The 20,399-nt window shown below is 39.4% G+C and overlaps 1 protein-coding gene across 1 annotated transcript in view; it reads right to left on the bottom strand.

Moving 5' to 3' along the window:
* Positions 1 to 7,187: 7,187 nt before the first annotated feature.
* The window catches only part of RPF2 (ribosome production factor 2 homolog (S. cerevisiae)), a 13,439-nt gene continuing 227 nt past the window's right edge, over positions 7,188 to 20,399 (bottom strand). Inside the window, exons 2-10 of the mRNA XM_010561661.1 lie at positions 19,437 to 19,569; positions 18,562 to 18,599; positions 17,790 to 17,829; positions 14,997 to 15,078; positions 14,828 to 14,904; positions 13,526 to 13,625; positions 9,032 to 9,134; positions 7,905 to 8,049; positions 7,188 to 7,600 (exon numbers count right to left, since the gene is read on the bottom strand). Coding sequence (XP_010559963.1) covers positions 7,418 to 7,600; positions 7,905 to 8,049; positions 9,032 to 9,134; positions 13,526 to 13,625; positions 14,828 to 14,904; positions 14,997 to 15,078; positions 17,790 to 17,829; positions 18,562 to 18,599; positions 19,437 to 19,569 — 901 coding nt within the window. The 3' untranslated portion in view covers positions 7,188 to 7,417. The remainder of the gene's footprint in view (positions 7,601 to 7,904; positions 8,050 to 9,031; positions 9,135 to 13,525; positions 13,626 to 14,827; positions 14,905 to 14,996; positions 15,079 to 17,789; positions 17,830 to 18,561; positions 18,600 to 19,436; positions 19,570 to 20,399) is intronic.

Below are 20,399 nucleotides of genomic sequence, written 5' to 3'. Positions count from 1 at the left end.
CCCACATGCTGAAAAAGCATTTCACCTTTCACTTTTTCATAATATTCCTTTAACTATACTTTTTCCTTAACAGGGACAGCTTTGTCTATACACACTTAAACTCTTCAGTCACTTTACGACGTAAGCTACAGAATAGATTTCCTTCCAGGAATTGAAAGAAAAGTAACTGAGACCCTAATCAGCTATCATCTCCTTAAAACAGCAACACAGGTCTACTGGAATTTAAATGAAATTTAAAATATTTTTCATAACTGGAGAAAATAACTAAATCTGTCTTCAAAAGATTTGAGGCTTGTGCTAAGATGCAGTGTTAGCTTTCCAAACATAACATACCACCATGCAGTATTTCTGATCATGCTCAGACTAGAACAAGCAGAACTTAATCTTTTATTCAAGTTCATTAAACAAAAGCATTCAAAGCAGCTAAAAAGGTCTCATTCATTGCCATAGCTCCATAGCATCAGAGCGAAAATAAGTATGTTGAAAAATCTTCATAGTGGAGAAAATCTTTCCAGCTAAAAGAGAAGCCACATAAGGAGTTTTGTCAGAAGGTTACTCCAGATGGAAAGGAGAAGTTTCCTGAATATTATTTTGAAGGTTGCCTTAAAACTAATCTGAACAGGTTTCTTCATGTTTTGCTAAAAGGCATGCAGATGAACTAGTGTCTCTTTTACCACTGACCAGGGCTGGCTCGTGTTGGTCTTTGTTGATAAACCTCAAAATATCTGAGAGGTTTTTTTTGCAAAGAAAATCACAAATTGTGAGTGATTCCACTTAGGTCAACTTCTTTCTGGCCAAGCACTGTTGACAGCTGCTCCAACTCCACCACAGCACAGGCAGCACAGACTCCAGCCACGGGAAAGTACATGAAACCTACCAACACAGACCACACCAACACAGGGAACTCACAACTTTCACATTTTACCTTTGCTCCCAAAGCAAATACCTTCTGAAAAAGTCAGTTAACCTTTGCTGTCACATCTGTAAAATGGTGTTAAAAGTCATCTTCTTCACTGGAAAAGTTGTGATGAAGCTTAATGGCAAATGTAGGTCCCCAAAACTGTTGGTTTCCTTAAGAACAGACTCAGAACCATAGTAATTCTCAAACTCAGGCACCATCTTACAGATATTTCTGTAAGCAGCAATACAAGCGGCAGGAGTTCCGTCACGTCTCCCATCCCACTCCCAGCCTTTTGCTTCCTCCCCAGTGAGGCAGTGCACCACCCAGCTGTGCTGTGAGCCAGATTGGGGAACTGATCCAGCTTCAAAACAAAGAGCCCCCCTTTTTCTCCCCCCACCTTTTAAAGCCAGTTCAATTCCCTGATCTGATTGCCAGTCCTACAAACAGCCCCGCCTTCGTAACTCCTTACGTCAGCACTCCTGCTGAACTTCCCACATGGTGTTATCTATAAAGCGTTGGGTTTGTGTGGGGGTTTTTTTAAAGAAATATCATTATGTATGACCTGCTACCTTTGAGAAACTGGAGAGGGCTAATGGCAGGAAGGGTGGGTATCCCTCTCTCTCTGCAAGGAAAGCAAGAAGGAAATGCTCAGCAGTTACCAGCTCTCTGAATCTTTCTTTAAGTGAGCCTTTCTGCTCAGCCCTGAAGAGAGGAGCATCTGGAATGCAAACAGAAACCCCTCACTCATCAACTACAGAGCGCACTTGAGTTGAATAGCTGTTTGCCAACAATATCCTAGAAGCCCTTAGGTATCTCAGGTATGCTCAGAGAAGAAAGGAGAAGAAAGAAAGAAAAGAAAAAAAGGAAAAAGCACCTACAAACTTCTTTTCATGATGTAAAAAATAAAGCCTGCCTAATATTTCATTCAGATAACCCTAATGAGCAAGGACTTACTCCTGTGTGCAAAGTAAGCCAACAGGAGCTGAAATCTATCATCTCTTATGAATTAAAAGCTTATTACTCTTTATTGGCATGCTGCATGTGCACTTTGGAGGGTCTCATTAATTCTTCATAATAATCTGTTTTCACTTAAAAAAATCAAATGGCTGTGATGGGAGGTGAATGCAAGTTCTGCATCACACTTTTTGCAGCAAACCATCCCAATAGAAGCTTCCTGATACAGCAGATGTGACTGCCTGTCTTTTGGCAGCAATGCATGCCAAACAGCTTTTTGCTCATAAGAACCAGGAGAGCTCAACTTTGCTTAGAGATGTTTGGTGTGAATTTATACTGCTAAATAACTTATGTTTCTCTGTTGCATTGGGACTAGTTTCTGTCACACACAAGAGCATGACACACCAGGGGAGAGAGGAGACATTTTGCCTGAATCTTTTATTCTACCTCATTTCTGCATTCCCGCCCTCACCTCCCCCCAGAGGAGAGAGCAACTTCTGAGCCAGGGAGCTCAATTTCCACTGGGGAAAAACATTAGCAACTTGCAACCAAAACTGAAAAGATGTAACTACTTATGGACTTTTTTGGATTAAGAAAACAGGAACCCTGGCTTAGTACAAGGAACACGCCTTTATGTGAAAAACAGGCAGAGAGGGAAGAGGCTTTTAAACTACCTTTTGGCAACAGCTGATATTAGGCCCCAGTGTGCGCCTATCTATGGCTAACATACATAGTCACTGCTGCAGCAGTAATTCCGGAGCATAAAGCAGCATCAGTAATTCTCCTGCCTAGAGGCCAGCAGCAGTGATCAATGGTTTAATTTTGCAGATTTAAAAAGGGGAGAAATAACGCCAGCACCTAAAGCAGCCTTAGAATTGATCATACAGGGCTCAGCCTTAAGTGAAGGCCCTTTCACTGCACGTGCTGAAGCACTGCCTTCTCCATGGAGTACACATTAACATTAGGGAAGAGGGAGGTAGATTTTTAAATTCATTTTACTTTGCATTGCAGCACTGTATATGTAAAAAAATCCAGTTTATCATGCATTGCTCAGATCTTTGCAGGCAATGTAGCACATGGCAAATGTATGCAACTCCCTGGCAGGAGATAACCCTCTACTTTACCTCTACTTCCCCTGAATTACTTTGTGCTTATCTTAGAGAAGCAGGAAAAAAAAAATGATCAAGTAGACAGACTATGACTGAAAGTCGAAGAAAACAAGAACAAACAAGGAACAGACACCTTAAAACTTTCTTGATCATCTTACAACTACTGTGTTCACTGATTGCTCCAAGTAGATGATTCCCACGTTATTTAGGATAGGGCTTAATGCCAGATTACCTGTAAATTTTTCCTCTCCCAATGCCTATCCTCATCTCTTTGCCCATTCAGCACTTAAGCCCCTCCTGCCTACCGTGACCTCCAAGATAATAAATTCCTAACCTTGTCAGGTAGGTCCCTCAGAAACCCTATGTATTCCCAAAATGTCTTTGCCAGCTCCTCCTCACTATCTTCTGCATAGATGGCACGAGCAGCAAAGCTGTTCTTCCTGTACAGTGTTAGCCGCAACGTTCACTTTGAACATTCATCCATTTAGGAAGGCAATCCCTCACAGGCTCCACGTTCAGAGGCCTCATGTTTCTTTTCCTTGTACGTTTTTAGGAAACCTGACTTCTGATACAACTGACCTATTTCTCAGCTACGTCTTTGGATTGCATCTGGGATATGTCAGCACTGTTAGAGGCACTTTAGCAAAGTCCAAAAGGAGGAGATAAATTACGCTTGGAGACGGGAGAACTATCTGCACCACATGTAATACACACATTAATACGTATGGCTATGTTACATACATTATGCACAGCTAGCATTTTCCACTTCCCTCTCTTTAATAATGAAAACATCTCTAACAGTTCTGCTCTAGTCTCCTTACCCCCCCCTTCTTATGTTTGATAGCATCTGAAAAAAGCAATGGTCAGCCGTTTTTCCCCTGGCTGGGGGATGCAGCAGTCCGTGCAATACCGGGTACGCCTGCGATGTCTTCCCTTCACACTCTTTTCTAACCCACCCCAGCTGCAACCAAGCCAGTGGGGGAGGGAAACCCTCCTAGTCAAACCCAGAAAGCACTTAGTGAAAACAAATAAGGTTGCTAAGGAACCATAAAGATAAACTCAAAACACAAAATCCAGGAAATAGAAGGGAGTTCATACATTCTTTTCAAACACACACCACTCATTGTCCTCAGTGCTCAGTCTGTCACATTAGCACGGAGCTAAGGCTGTGGTTGTGTGCGCCCAGGACTGATTCCCAAAAATGTGGGAATCCCAAGAACCTAGTACATTGCGCCTCTCAACAGTATCTACCTCTCTTCCTGCCTTTTTTAATTACACCACACATAAAAAAAAGCCAAGTAAATTTACAGCGCAGGTAGATTATAAATTCTATGTATATCATTAGTTATCTATAAAGACACTAGCCTAGTTAACAGTAGCAAAGAAGATGCCAGCAGCACAGCTGGGCAACATCAGCATGCAAGCCGAGGGTCCACAGAAGGCGCAAATCCTACCCTCCCTGCTGTTGCCATCCTGCCAGCTAGACTAAAGACAGCATGGGCTCAACTGCTGATTTGCAACTCCACCTCCGTTTTACCGCACAGGTACAGCCTCAGGAGCCATACTTTGCCCACAGGGATTTTCTTGAAAACGAATTTATTACTACGCTCCACCCGTAAATAAAGCTATCTGCAGTGCCTTGGGAGGTAAGAAGATGAAAGCCAGAGGAAAGGGGTGAACATGCCAGCTATGCCTTGCCCAAGTCAAGCAGACCCTGGGGCCACGTTTAGGTTTTCAGAGCCTGGTGAACTCTGGAAGCAAGGGGCAACTGAGGCAAGGCAACCCCCTTCATCAGCTTCCTGCTGAGCACTGCATGTTCTGTTCCCCATGCACACAGCTACATTGCAGCACCTGACAAATTTGCTCACACTTTAGAAGATGCTGGGAAATAAGAACATGCCACTGGAAAGGTTATATTTAGCCTTCCTATCTCCGTTCACCTTGAGTTAAATCAGATATGCAGAATGTAGCAATTGCCTACCATGCAGAGGTGCAGTTGTACATGCCGTACATCTGAAATCACATTAGCTACCAGCCTTGTGGCTTAATCAGTGCTGTGCAGCAAGGTTGAAACTTCTCTGAAAGAAATGGGGTGAACTCAGTTGCTCATTTGGCTTCATCCTATCTCATCATACAGAGATCAGAGTGGTTCATGTCTCCCATGAAAAGCAGGAGAGCATTTTCACTTCCCACTCAAGAGTTTGCACCAAAATGGCACCAATTCGAGTTGTGCAAAGTATTTATCAGAAATGGAGCAAATTTTAATCCTTGCTAGCAACGTAACTTTAAACTGATTAGTATGAAAAAGCATAGCCTAAATATCCTTACACTATATCCAGGAGCATTTCTCCTTGCCTCACATATCTAGTGCATTTTGTCCACCATGTGACTTTATTTCACCAGGAGAAAAACTAAGAATAAAAGGGTATTCACACAAACAGCCATAGGGGTGGGACATCAGGCACTTCAGGTTCCACCTCTTGTCAGCAGAGACAAGAGACCTTGCAAAGGGTGAATAAATGCACCTGGGTTCTCCCCATTGACCAATTTCCTGGGCTCAAGGACTTTGCATCTCTCTGAAGCTGCACAGTAACCACGCTGAGCTGTCAGAAGGTGTAGTAGCCCTCACCTGTCCCAGTTTCCTCTTCGTACAAGGAGCAAACCGGCAGCAGCATTAAACAAAACCAGTGCCAGGATGCAACAGCTTCTCTCCAAGGGCTACTACGGAATAACTGTCTCACTTTTTACAGTAAGAGGTGACGGCATGTTAGATGGTCTACATTAATGCTATGAAATTCAGTTTTTAAACACCAAATTAAGCACCAAAATTAGCTTCCAAATTAGGAAGATACAACTTATAGTCTCTTACAAACTTAGTCTTTCACTATTACTTTTATGACTAAAAGTTCTTAAAATACAGCATGCCCATGAGTACAGTTCTTCTACAGCTATTACCAAACATGGCTTTCAGTCAAAAATGTAGCCCATGAGTACAGTTCTTCTACAGCTATTACCAAACATGGCTTTCAGTCAAAAACATAGCGATTTGTACTTCAGAAAGATATGGTGGGAAATACAAATCTTAATTTATCTAGCTTATGGAATTATCAATTTCTCAAACACACGGTTGTAGATTGGAGAAAAAGATTTACAGACAGCTATGCAATTTATTTTGTGTAATGATACACAAAAAAAATTAGGTAATACATTGAGGATAATTACATTTGTGCCCTCAAAAAGATCCCAAACTTTTAAAGCCCTTTCTTTTTTGCACTACAAGTTTTATCAAACCAGCACAGCAAGAACATCATGTGTGGTATTTGCACAACCACAGTTACAAGCCCAACAGCTTCCATCCAGGATGCAGAAGACAAGTGAAAATAAAAAACGGCCTATTTCTAATGTGACACTTCAGCTGATTACAGTGAGAAAACTAACAAGAAAAGATGAAGTATTAAAAAACGTAACTAGGATAAGCAAACTTGCTGTGTTCATGATAAAGTGTGTACAATTTTATCATAATTATGCTAAAGGGCAAAGTAATAGCTTCCAAAGAGACAAGCAGAAGAAAAAATGCAAGGTTTTTCGGTATGTTCCAAAACATGGAACACCACGCCAAAGTCTCACTAAGTTCTTAAACTCTCGTCCCCTTTACCGAAGTCTTTAACTGAGTCTTCACTAACTCATGAGCACAAACTTAGGAGGAAAACAGGGTAAGAAGAAAAGACTTGCACCTTTCATGGTTGCTTCACACACTTTCATTCTGAGCACAAATCAAGCATCAAAGATTGAAATTCAAACTGTAAAGGTTTCATTTATGCCTAAAGCAAACATCAGGTACTTTGCTACCATGGTGATGAACACAGTAAAAACACCTTAATCACTCCCGATTTTGCAAGTGTAAAGTAGGGCTTGGTGCAACAGTCAAAAACATAGTCTGGCATCAGACACATATTGTGAGTTCAGACTTTAGAAAATGGTTTATAGAGTATTGCAGTTGTGCAAAACCTAAATGAAATAAACAATAAATGAACAGACAAGTTCTGTTGTGTGTATTATGCATACACACTACTCTGGTCCTGTGCAGAATTCATAAGACAAGTTGATTGATCAAGGGCTCCCAACATAATAGCCATAAAACTGTTCGGGAAACGAGTCACCTGCTTGACTAGCACATGTTTGCTAACACCAAGAGAATAAATACTCAGTATTTATTGGAAAACTTGGAAAACTAAGCAAGTTATATCAATTTTTTTTATTTTAAATTACCAAGTTCCATATTAAAGCTCAATACTCCCATGTTCCCTTTAAAATGACAAACAATTAAAAAGATTTTGTTTTATATAAAACTAAAGCTAACAGCAGCTGAGTCTTTTATGTCCGACACATTTATATTACTATATATATATATACTAAATGTGAAGGTACAAAAAGTTTTCAAAGCTGTTACAGACTATGAAGCTGATTTTGACTTTTTGGGACTAACCCCACCATCTTCAGTTGACTTCTCTGCTGGCCTCTTTTTTAACCCTTTCATTTTCCGTGTCTGCAGTTTACTAAGATCTTGCTTCTGCATGTGGATTCGACCATAAGTTGTACCAAACACATCATGGGAGATATTCTTTTTCTTCTTAGGCTGTAAGGGAAGAATAACATTAGTGTTTCTGAGGAGAGAGTGCCAAGAGCTCTGGTGAGAATCAAGTGCCTAAAAGCAAGGCCGCATACATTGTCTGGAGCTTAGAGATTAAGTTCTGTATGTTCTATATGCTTCCAGGGGAGAGTTTGTATGCCAGCTGATCACTGCAAGAGTGCTGTGGCCCCAGAAATCTCATTTGGCCTAAATAACAGTAAGCTTTGGTCAGACATACAATAATTAATAATTCAGCTTTTGCTCTGATTCACAGATAGATCTGGAAGTAACTACTTTCCAAGGTACATACCTTCAGGGCTTTTGGTTGTTTTAAAGACAGCTTATAAAGGTCATCCGAGGCTAAATGTGTCCTCCTCATAACCAGATCTAATGAAGGTCCCATCTCTTCCAGTTCAATTCTTGGTATTTTACAGCCAGACTTCTTCAGAAGCACCCTAGAAGGGCAAAACAACCAAAATCAACATTGTCCTCTGTGATAAAGGTTTATCTGTCTTCCTAAAAGGCAGGTTCAATCCTGTAGTTCGGAAGGCTATTGAAAACAATTGCTACTGCTAACTCTATTATTGAGAAAGATGCCTGTCAATAACAATTTATAATATATTAAATCTGTCCCATCACAATTTGAACACATCCAAAATATAACCTGGCTAATGTAACTTTTTTTTTTTTTTTTAAATGAGACCAGTATTACTGTTAAAACTCAGTCCCAGTACCCCGAAAGCCCTATCACTCCTCAAATTCAAAATAGTGCCCTGGGTATTAACAGACACAAAAAATATTTACTATTGTTTACAGCAAAATAACCTGAGTGCTAACCGAGAAAGCTTTTTGTTTATTTGTTTTGAAGAATGAGACTGATAAAAGTGGTTTTGTTATAAGGCAAATCAAAATCGCATGAACACAAGCTGTGAATGCTCACAACCTCCTAAGGCAAGGCCATGAACTGTGAGGGTAAACACCAACACAGCAAGAAAGATTGTCTTGTCCTGCCTTTTCCTGGTTCTCTGTGTGCATCGCTGGCTGCAGCCTACCACCTGTCATTCTCTGACAAGCCCCTCAGTGAGGGGAGTCCTAGAAGTCAGCCTGAGAACAGACTAAGTCTATGAAGTCTAAGACAGTACTCTGAATTCACCCAGTTAATTCACGCCACTTTACTAATCCAGCCATATGAACGAGCAATCCCCTTCACTGGAAGGGGGAGCAAACAAGGAAGGAAGCAGCAGGTTTAGGGCTTAAGTGTTTTCCTTCTGCTGCACAAGTTACTCTGTGTTATGCTGAAACACCTCTACACAGTACATGTTTTAAATGTAGCAAACTATTGCTCAAGCCAGTTCAATTACACAACTACAGGCTAAATTTGGGGGAAAGTTGACAAGTGTACCAAAAAGCAAACAAATAGATAAAACACATACTCACTTATAGCTTCGCATGTAAATTTTCCCATCTACAGCTGTGAAATGCAGAACGTACTCTAAACCAGCCAGACGAATATTGGGCACGCTAGGACCTCTGAAGAAATCTGAAAGAATGTTTTAAAAGAATGACTGCCAGGTTTCTTGGCAACAAGAAACTGCATGACTGTAACATACAGATGACTGTAACAAATTGCTTACGGATGACTGTAACAAATTGGTTTATTTCATAACGGACACACATCACATCACTGATGTAAGCTCCTTACCTACATAAGTATCTTTACTGCATCCAACTACGCAAGGCTATACATGGGATGGCTCTAGAAAAGCTGAATCTGTATGTTTTAACGGGAATCTCACAAAATAGCTGCGACTTAAAACTGCAGCCCTGCCAAAACATGGGAGAGAAACTTAACACTGCATGTGTTTGCTCCTGCACTGGTGATACCAAACGTGTATGGAAATCCTGACAGGAATACAGTGACTTCCCAGAGATAATTTGGTAGCAATATACATGCTACCTAAAAATAAGTGCACGGAGAAGAGCAAATATACTTTCAGAGCTGTAACTTAGCTTTATTAAGCTAATTGGGATAATTGCATTTTCTAGTCTTCTAAATATTCAGCTCTAAAGTCAGAAAAATGAGATGTATCTTATTTTGTGTTTAGGCCAGTTCTGCTCAGCTAAACAGAGATCAATACAGAGAAACCATTAGCTCAGGTATCTGTTTAAAGACATCATTCAAAAAACTGATACTTAACATTCTTAATCAGAGCCAGATTTGGAAGAGTACAAAGAAGGATCAAACCCAGTACAAAACAGATCGAAACTGTATGTTGTCTACTCTTACCTACATTTTCTTTCTCTGACTTGGGGAAAATTTTAGTTTAGATGTATCATTTCTTTCAAACCTCCCCCACAACAAAGCACTTCTGTGCTCCATGTAAAGCAGTATTCATCATTACAATTAATGTTTTCTCTATTTAATAAGCAACATATATCTATAAAAATAAGACACTTGAAACACTTGCTTAGTTTGCAAAGACAACACTGAAATACAGGTTAAATACAAAATGAGCCATCTCTAGTGAGGTTCTTTTGTCAGGTTATCAAAAATACTGTGCAGAGAGCTTGCAATAAGCACAGCAATCTGTCCAACATATGCAGAGGGTGGAGAAGGAATGTGACCTTGACTTAGGGAACAAGGTGTGCTAATAAACATGACGGGGCAATGCTGAAACACAGCAGAACTGCTAACATGCAAAACACATCAGTCTTTTCCGTTCTGTCCCATTTTCAGATCCCTTGGCTAGTTGACTTTTCCTCCACTACCCTTTTCAAGAGTATCAGCACTGGAGCGACATCCAAAATAAAGTCTTGCTGGCAGGTATCAGCTGGAGTCTAGCCAGGAAATGTCCTTGGTCAATTAAATACTCTCTCCTCTTGTGGGTTGAGCTTGTAGTTAGAGGAAGAGTTGTAAATACAGTACTTTGTTCGCTTCTGGCATATATTTTCCCTTCGACTAGTTCTCTGTGGGCACACAAGCTTACATTTACAGTGGTTTTATTGGCAACATCTCCCTTTCGTATTTTCCTGTGGCACCATACATCCTTCTACCCACAGCATTATCTCTTCCAACAAATGCAGGTGGTCAAAAATTTCTGTTTCCTGGCAATGCTGAACAGCTGCAGAAACTGTACACTTCAGTATACCCAGAGAGATGAAGTTTTTTTAATGTACTCTTAATTTACAACTCTTGCTTTGGTTGGACTAGAGACTTGCTTTCTCCTTTCTTTCCATTCCTAGTTCTTTCTCCCCCTTGTCCTCAACTTGTTTCCAGCACTTTAAATTTACTTTTTCCTGCAGAGAGCTTCACAGGATCTTTCCATTTCCAGATTAAATTCCTAAATTATTTTGGGACACCAGTCTATACACTTCTTTTTGTATCAATTCATATCCAAAAGCTGGTAACACTGTAACCTATGTAGCTATGGTTAGCATTAGCCGAGTTCAAACTCCATCCCAGCCATCCCCTTTCTTGGCCAAAAGGAACCCACAAATCTTTTGAGGCACTCAAAAAAAGTCTGTGCGAGGAAGGCTGTGTGAAGAACAAGCCGATGGTCAATCTGAAATTGTAGAGATCTCCTGGAAACAAGCATTTTAAAAAGTGTATAAGCAAGTCACGTAGCACCTAGCCATTTTTAGGATGAAATGGGTATGCAATAACAGAACTAGCAAGCTGGCAGTGTTGTATGAAATGAAACATTTTATAAATACAAGTATAAAAAGTTATTAGAATTTCATGAACTGCATTCCAAGGACTTACATCATAAATGAATTCCTACGCTACCACATCAGTAGGCAACAAAAACCAAAAGAGAAAGAATGGGATGTCTTTGTCTTTCAGGTCCCTGAAGAAAAATGCAGCTGCTATTTATTGCTCCTAAATAACTTCTTCCACTTCACAATTTAAGCAGACTATAGGGTTTGGTTACCGTGAAGACAATAATTCACCCTTGCATTTAATTTTACAAAGAAACTGCTGTAAGATGATATTCCAAATATGCACAAACCCTTTTGATACCACAAAAGCCAATGAAAGCTTGGTTGTTCACCAGCATCACTGGCATCACATTGCTCTGGCAACAAGAAGCTGTTAGCTATCTAATATTCCTTCTGGGATCCCAGCAATATTGCTACAGTAACAAAATATTTGCTGCTGTTGTTATAAAGACATTTTTCTGTCTTTCTTACCAATAGACTGGCAACTTAAAAGCACCATCTTTTGCAGGAAAAAATCAATTCTTCCCTATCAGTTAAGGGCAGTTTTGAAGCATGTCAAATTATTACCCAAACGATTTTAATTGGTTAGTGATACCTTCAAGCCTTTACACTTCTTAACCTTTCCCTTTGTAAGTTGTTTTGCATCTAGGTATTTCATAGAAGTCAGCAGAACATTAAGACCTGGAGTACTTGGAGTACATTCAAGAAGATTGGGTGTCGATTTGAGTACATTTGACTACAGAGTCATTAAAGGCAAATAAATAGGAGAGGAGAAAGGACAGATGAACATCAAAAGAAATAGGAAAGATCAGTTAGTTATTTGGCAACTACCCAACGATGCATGTCTTCCATTTAAGGTATCGAGCTGTTTGATCATGGAGTGCATGAGCACATCTGGATGCCAATCACCAACACTGTGATTGGCCTGAACAAGATACACTTCAGCAAGTAATGCACCTGCTTCCCACAGTGTAAATATTCATTTAGAGCAACACAAACACGCAGTATTAAAACTCACTTATCTTCGTATTCAATATTCACCCACGTTCAAAGGTTTATAAGTACACTTACTAGCCTTTCACCTATCCTCAAGAACCAGCCAGCTGTACTGAGAGGATACAAATGTTCTCCTCTCCTGCTCCCTTTTCAGGCTCATTCCAGATGCAACATCTTGCTTTAAGGAATTGTAATACTAAGGGGAGGAATAAATCTCATTTTTAAAGTCTCTTTCTAAAAAGCATTCGTTTATCTGTTTGCCTAGAGAAAAAGAGCCCAACCAATACTTATTTTACATGACAGGGAGATCTTGCAAAGCTGTAAAGTTATGAACTGGTACAACCCAAGAACGGAACTGAAAGAACAATACTGTTCTTATTGGGCCAGTTTCAGTATTTCACGAGAGGTTTAAAAAAAAATAAAAATCTACTTTTAGGAAGCCTATTAAAAAGAAAAAACACACAACCCTACCTACTAGATCTAGTTCTACCAAGCAAGATGCATTTTTTACATGTCAAGAGATACAGTACCATATGACTTCTATGTCACCAAAAGCTACCCTAAGAAAAGTGTAATTTTTTGTAGTTTCTCAGAAAAAGACCACATTGTGCTTTTTCTTCCAGAGCCTCCAACCTTGACATAGTAAAAAACTTTACACCAGTTTGTTTACTAAGCTCCAAGCCTGCCGTGAAGTTATGACACAGCTATTATCTACAACTGATTTTTACTGCACATGTTCAAGTACTCTAATCAATGGCACTTTTGTCAGAATTGGTCAAGTTGCAACAGAAAATGCTTTCATTATAAAAACACAAGCTCAGTTATACTGATTTGACTTTTTTGTAAGCAAAAATATCCCACTTTCTGAATTAATCCACTGATTTCAGATTAGATACTTCAAAAATATTTGGTTAGAAAAGTGATGATCCAGTACAATTACAAGGTAAAGACTTTTAGTTTTCCTACAAAGTCACGAATTTTAGTGAACACAAAGTTTCAACTTCAGAGTCTTTTAGGTTAGTCTTTTTTCCCCCCTAACGTTCATGATCATTAGTTAACTTTAATTTCATGCGACATGAAACTCACAAGTGCATGTACTTGTTCTCCTTCTGTGCTGAACAAAAGCAAACATTTATTGACAAACCAGCATTTCCCAAGGAATCATATTACTACAGATTTATGCAATCCTACTGCTGAAATAATCAAAATACCGACCAATAAGAAGGCTCTTCAGTCTTCTGTATTCCTCATTTACTTCAAACATGTCGCCAGCAAATATCAACATCGGTTTTGTTCCTTCAGGACATTTACTGTTCTGCAGAGTAAGAATTTTAAAACAGAACAAAAATTCAGACGGTGTTAGGGAACATATTATTGACCTAATAGGCGGTTAGCCATTCAACACTGAATGAAAAATTATTGTGACTTGTGATCAATATGGACAGAATAGACACCTTTTTTTTTTTCATTGAACAGCACTGTATGTGTATGGAAGGACTTTGTTTTTAAAAGGGTGAATTGTATTATTCTTTGTGCTGGATTAATAAAGAGAGATTCTTTACTATAAAATGTATAAGATAACACCTTCCAGTGAAAACAAGCGAATTTGACTGCAACTACTAACAAGAAAACTAAAGTTAGAGGCAAACAAGTCTATTGTACTTCTGACACTGCAAAGTACATGAAAAAGACTAAAGGAATAGTTTAGTCACTCACCTAATTTTAATTCTGGCCAACAAATACATTTACTTAACTATAACTTCACTGCTATAAACAATGTTATGAATATACACACTACAATCTGACTTCAAGGGGAAGATTCACCTTTACAAACCGTAATTTCTTCACTATCCCTCTAGACTGTCCTGCCAATTTATATACTGTGATGAGAATAAGGACCAGAAAAATTCCTTATTTTTGCAGTGTATGAACTGCTTGATACAAAATTACACACACACGAAATATGTTTTATTCTTGCTAAAATGAGCCTAACATAGCCATAAAAGGTGACTTTTCTCCGGGTTAAAATAATCAAGATGTTACCTCCCTGTCTGAATTAAGCATAGTTCCCTGAAAACTGGCATTTATGTGCTAATGAAAGCGAAAGAAAGTTTCAGAATCATCTCAGTCAGCAGAGTGACTGCCTTTGGTTACAATTTGAGAAGTGGGATTTCAGTTTTCAAAGCCTGCACCAGTTTATATAGGAACCTACCATGAGCAGAACCGAAGGCATTTTGTAAATGAAACTCTAATTTAAAAGGAAAATATTAGGAATAAACCAAGTCTAAAAAAAGAATTTGCAAAGAAAGTTGCAAGCTTGCTCAAAACAACCAAAATAAAATAAAAAGCAGAGCATAAAAATAATATTCTAGGGTACACAAATTAGAAATCCTCATATACTGCATGAAAGGCTTTTTTAAACAACCCCTGTCCTTACTTCAAAGCACAGAAAAAGCCAATGCACCAAAAAAATCCACCAGTAGATGTCACTGAAATACTGACTTTGTGAGTCCTTACCTTGACATCTTTTAGGGATACAAACTTCTCAATGCCTAACTCAATCATGTCTAGGACATGATAGTCAAACATGCGACCTGTAAAAGTAAAAAAGGAAATCCCAACTGTTTAAATATTCATTGAAAACTAGACCTTTCATCCGAATAAAAACCCAAGTGAGACATCTTACCTATTATCAGGTTGTTAGGTCGCTTCTTGTTATGAGAGCCAAACAGAAACAAAGAACAATCTGATTTCTTGGAAAAAAATTCCTACATTTGAGGAAAAGAACAAAACTCATGAGCTGCAGTTTGTAGTGTTTAAAGTATTTGGTGAAGGTATATGTCACAAACACATGAGTTAGGAGCTGCTTAATGAGAAGAGCAACTGCACTTACCAGAAGAGTTTTGAGCGTGTCCAGGTCCACATAAGCTAAAATGGACAGCTGGATTCAAGGTTCAAATAATTCCTTTCTCTTTTAATTTCCCATCGCAGTCTTAAAGATCAAGCCAGGCAGTTTTTTCTTGCCATTTTATCTGTAATGCCCTTTTCCATAATTCCTCATTATTTGTTTTTAAATAAGATACTTTCAACCACTTCTCCTTGCCTGAAGGGTAAGTATTTGCAAGTTGGCTGCAGTTGTAATGCCTCATTTTAGTTACCCAGCTAAGCTTTATGCAGCATATTAGCTTTGCCTAATAGCTTCTGAACAACCAGTTAATTCCCTCAACAGCAAGCCTAGGAACATCTGCAAATAACTAACGTTCTCACACTTGGGCACGAGAGTCCTGCTACAGAGCAACTTCACGTCAATTTATTATTTAAGACTAAGATGTTACTTAAAACCAAGCCAGTGGTGACTTTCACAGAGAATATCTTTCCTCTAGGTGGAGTAGACGGAGAACCTATTATGGTATTATATCCAGAACCAACATTACAGCAATTCTTTCCGAGAATGTCCAACTCCAAAGCCTTTTTATGCACTGCTGCTTCTCAAGGCAGCCCCGTATTCTGTGTATCAACCATAGGTCTTAGATAAACACACATGCTATTTATCCAGTACATCCCAGAAGTACCAGTTTCTGTGCCTGCACTTAGCAGCTGTGAAGCAGAAAAAGCCACTGCATCTCCTTCTACCCCGGCAACAGCAGCAGCTCAGAGAGGACATTGCAGCTCTGCCCTTCTGCGAGGTCAGAAGAGACATCCCCAGGAGCAATCCTAAGCACGTAGAAATCACACAGCTCAGCACTGAGCTCTGCCACCAGGTCCCTGAAAAATACTGACTGTAGACAGATCAAGAACAGAACCATCCCCTTGAAACACTTGCTCATACAGCTCTGTTAATCACTGCGTGTTGATATATGTAAATTCTCTAACAGCTGTATGATATTTTATTAAAAAGATGCAACAAACTCAAATGCCTCAAATGTGTCCTGCGTATATTGCAACATCACATACATTGCAAAACTGCCATTTTAAAAAAATGCCTGTAAGCAAGTTAAAAAAAACAAAAACAAAAAGACAAACCAAAAACCAAACCTAGCTTGATCTGACTTTCCATACCTTTCTAGAGCCTGATTATCTGTTGACACTGTTCTCAATGACCCAAGCCCACTGTTTTGAGGTTACAAGAATTAAAGTCCCTGAAGGACCCCCTTTTAAAATACCAGAATGATTTCGGCTACCATGTTTTCCCAGAAATTATCAGAAATTTAAACCAATGGTCAGCTGATGATCAGCTAGTTCCCGTATGACTGTGAAACCAAGTCATCCAGCTATGGGATTGTAAGAGGTTTAGTTTCAGCAAATAATGTCACAAATCTTTCCTTGCTGCCTACAATAAGTTTTCCATTCCACTCACAATATTTTAGGGATGGTGGCACTACTGTGCTTCATGCCAAGAACAGAGCAGAAGCACACACTACAACACCTCAGCATCGCACATTAAAAATGCTTTAACTCAGCTGTCCAATACAACTTCAGCAACTCCTCTAGCACTCACTATTGGCTACCTTCACTTTTATAAAAAAGATCCTTAATGATCATTAAGGATACTTAGCTATCTCTCTCCTCCCCTCCCTTTTTATTAACAGATAATTCCTTAGATACATTTCCCCTCTATTTTCACAATCCCTTTCAGACAGGAAAGTGCATTTGTGCCTGGTGTGTATACACGAGTTGTTTTTTTTAAATTCACACACAGATTTACTTAATACAATACCCCCAAATTCCCAACTTCAACGTGTATTTTCAGTGAGTTATTTCAACAACTGCCTCACACATTGGAAATCTGACCCTTATTTCCCTGTGTGTCAGCAGTGGCACAGAGCAAACATTACTAAATCACGATCACTGGGAACCAAACAACTTATTTTGGGATAATTAATTTTTATCTTTATCGTAAAACCACAGCTGTGCATCACTATCCCCTTTCTCTCATTTTGTTGAAGGAAATATGTATACTGCTTTTACAACAGATATATTTCAACAGTTAAAGTAATGCTTCAATTGAAGTGCAAACGTGTGAGAGAGAATCTTAGGATGAGCCTATTTTTTTTGCCTTCTTGCTCATAAATTATCTTGACCTTAAAGCACTGAATCAACACCAAATCCAGACAGGGGCATATCAGCAAGTGTATTTCCAAACACACACCCCCTTCCAAAATACCCTCCAAGCCTCTGGAGACCCACTTTTGCAACCTCTTTGCAAGCCAAATACCCATCTCTAACTGAAATTGTGCATTCTTCTGACAGTTCTTGTCTGAGCAGAACTCTTGGTGACTGTCTCACACTTGTACAGCTGATGCATGTAGTACTCTGCTGGGCTTTTCTTCATCTACTCAAACACAAGGAACTCACAGAAAGCTATGATCCCTCCATTTAACTATTTTAACCTATGAATTCAGCAAATTATCCACCAATAAAGCTTTTCATGACTTTATGGCTATAAAATGTCACAAGAGAAGACGTAGTTTATACTTACCAATGATGTTTGATCCTCAAAAGGCCTAGTAATATTTTTCCTGAGAGGAGGGAAAAAAAAAATAAAAATAAAAATTAAAAAAAAAAGAGAACAGGCCCAGATAAGCACTTCTAATTGGTTCTCTGTTAACATTAAAAATCTGCATTCTGCTGGAAACTCCAGCCGTAGGGGTTCAGTTCTAGTTCAAACCATAAGCCATATTAATACTGCCAGAAGTTCCTTAGTGCTGCCATTGCCGTTTTAAGTGCTTTACTCCATGTTTCCTGTCTCCTGGTGCCCGACTTCCAGATCACCACCAGCAACACTTCATGAACAACTGCCTTTGCTTGTTCATCCAACATTAAATTTAGCTATTACAATTAATGTCTCTGCACTACATCTGTAAAGATACTGTGTTCCCATTTTGAGCAAGACATATCTATCATTATAATCTGTAACTCAGACTTGTAAGACTTTGGATATAAGAACTCTAGCCTACCCATCTGACAGAGAACCTCACTAGCTGTTTGCACAGATCAGTCAGAGAAGCCGACTGTTCAAGTGAGCTGAATCCTGCTCTATAACACTTGGCACAGAACTGTGCTCAGCACCAACACTGATCATGCATAGCTTGTTTCCAGTCTACTCAAATTTATGATGAATCTCAGTCACCTTCTGCAACCCTTTCCATTGTTCAAACTCCCGCGCTAACCAGCATCTCTATTCATGATTCGAAATTACCAAAAGCTGTCCTGTCAGAAGACTCAAAAGATGTCAAAGTGAGACTGCTTACTTTTTATACAGTACAGCAAAAGGCTTCTTCACAGCATACTGCAAAAGAAAAAGTTAAACCGGTTTTATGTCTAATACATTTAAGTGCACAGCACTGCTTTTTCTAAAACCCTACAACTCATATGATCATAGGAATTAGAGTAATTGTGCAAATGACTCTAGAAGAAGGCACCTCAAAAGGCCTGCTCACAATAATATCCTTCAAGTTGGTCACAATCTTGGTTCCCGATTAATTACAGAAGGACTTGTTTCTAGAAACTAAGGAAAAAATAACTGACACAGCTGAAATCAAAGCCATGCAATGGAATCTCTCTGCTTCTAGGGGCATGAGGAAAAACAGGGAATGAACAACCACCTGATTATCATCAGCATAAGATGGTAAGAAAATGACAAAGCAAGAAGAGAAAAGAGTGTAAGAACAGCTATAATATTTTCCAGTATAGAGTTAGGAGACAGGATTGGTAAGTTTAAGTTTTAGGAGAGGTTGAAAGCTCCATATCAGTTTACAGGATTCTGGGATATGACTTCAGCCTAGTGATCCAGTCCCAATTCTGTACCTAATCCCCTTGTATTCAAATGGACTTGCAGCACTTCATGTTATATACTGGACAATCGTGGAAAAAATAATAACAAAGAGAATAAGCTCAAAAGTTCTGGCAAATAAGAAATTGGAAGAAAATAATCTCTGTCGAGGGATAAGTAACAACACCTTTGGAGTACTGGTCAATCTGAGATTTGGGGAATGGGGAGAATATGAAAATATTGATCTCGCAGCAGAGAATGTGCAAATTGTAAGGAAAAGAGAAAGGAAGATACTCTTGGTGTAGCACAAAAGATTATATAATTAAAGATTGCATACTATATCCAACAACTTACAATGTCTTTAAGCACTTCAGTCACTGTTAAGTTTGCATTTCCTCCTTTTATGAGCATAGCATTTTTTGTATTTTCTTTAAGTTTGGGCTCTCTCTTCTCAAGAAATCTTTTTGCTCTCTTAGTTTTAGGCTTTCTGTAACAATAAATTAACAGTTAAAAACTTAATATTAGTAACAATACCAGAGACCACAGAAAACAGTAAAACAAAACAAGAATTGGAACCAGCTGTGTTCAAGTAACTTGTTTCAGCAACTCAAACTAATCCCAACCTGCAGAATTACAATCAATGCTAAAAGCCCAGTCTCGGATGAATGTGTTTTACTACCACTCCTCTTCCTCTCTGTCCCCCCCCAAGCTAGCAAAGGTAATTTTACAGTCTTGGGCTTTTCGGTTTCTGCCGATTTAGAGCTTAAGCTACACCAGAATTCCTACAGACTACTGACAGGCTGAAAGCTTCCCCTCACACCAGCTCCCTCCACAAGTCAGAGACTCCCATACGAGAAGAAAACACAGTTCCTCAAAGACCATCAATCGCATCCAAAAGAAAAGCTCAAGTACGGCCCATCCGTTGGCAGGAACCGCAGAGCATTATTTAGGTGAAACACACCGGCCTTAGCAGGGGCGCAGAGCTTATAAATTAATAACTACGTTGCTTCAGAACTACATTTCTCCACTAGATGAATGTAAGGCTTTCAGTACCTTCTCCGCAAAGCATTATATTTATTTTAGAACGCCAACAAACAAAAGTACCCCACACGGGTACTTCCAACTATAGACAGAAACGCATAAATCCAACCCCAGCTGGTCCCCACGGATCCTTGAAGTTACCAGCCGCCTAAGGGCAGCCTGGCCACCAAGAAAGAGACGGCAGCGCCCGGTTTCCCTCACACCCTCCCTCCTGCGCGTTCCCCACAACCCTTTTCTCTCTGCTGACCTCCCCCCCGCCAGCGACCCTCCCCACAC

Source organism: Haliaeetus leucocephalus, unplaced genomic scaffold (genome assembly GCF_000737465.1).
Source record: "Haliaeetus leucocephalus isolate CR32 unplaced genomic scaffold, Haliaeetus_leucocephalus-4.0 Scaffold149, whole genome shotgun sequence".
NCBI classification, from domain to species: domain Eukaryota; kingdom Metazoa; phylum Chordata; class Aves; order Accipitriformes; family Accipitridae; genus Haliaeetus; species Haliaeetus leucocephalus.
The sequence above is the reverse complement of the archived record's forward strand: the minus strand, read 5'-3'. Positions and strand labels throughout refer to the sequence as shown.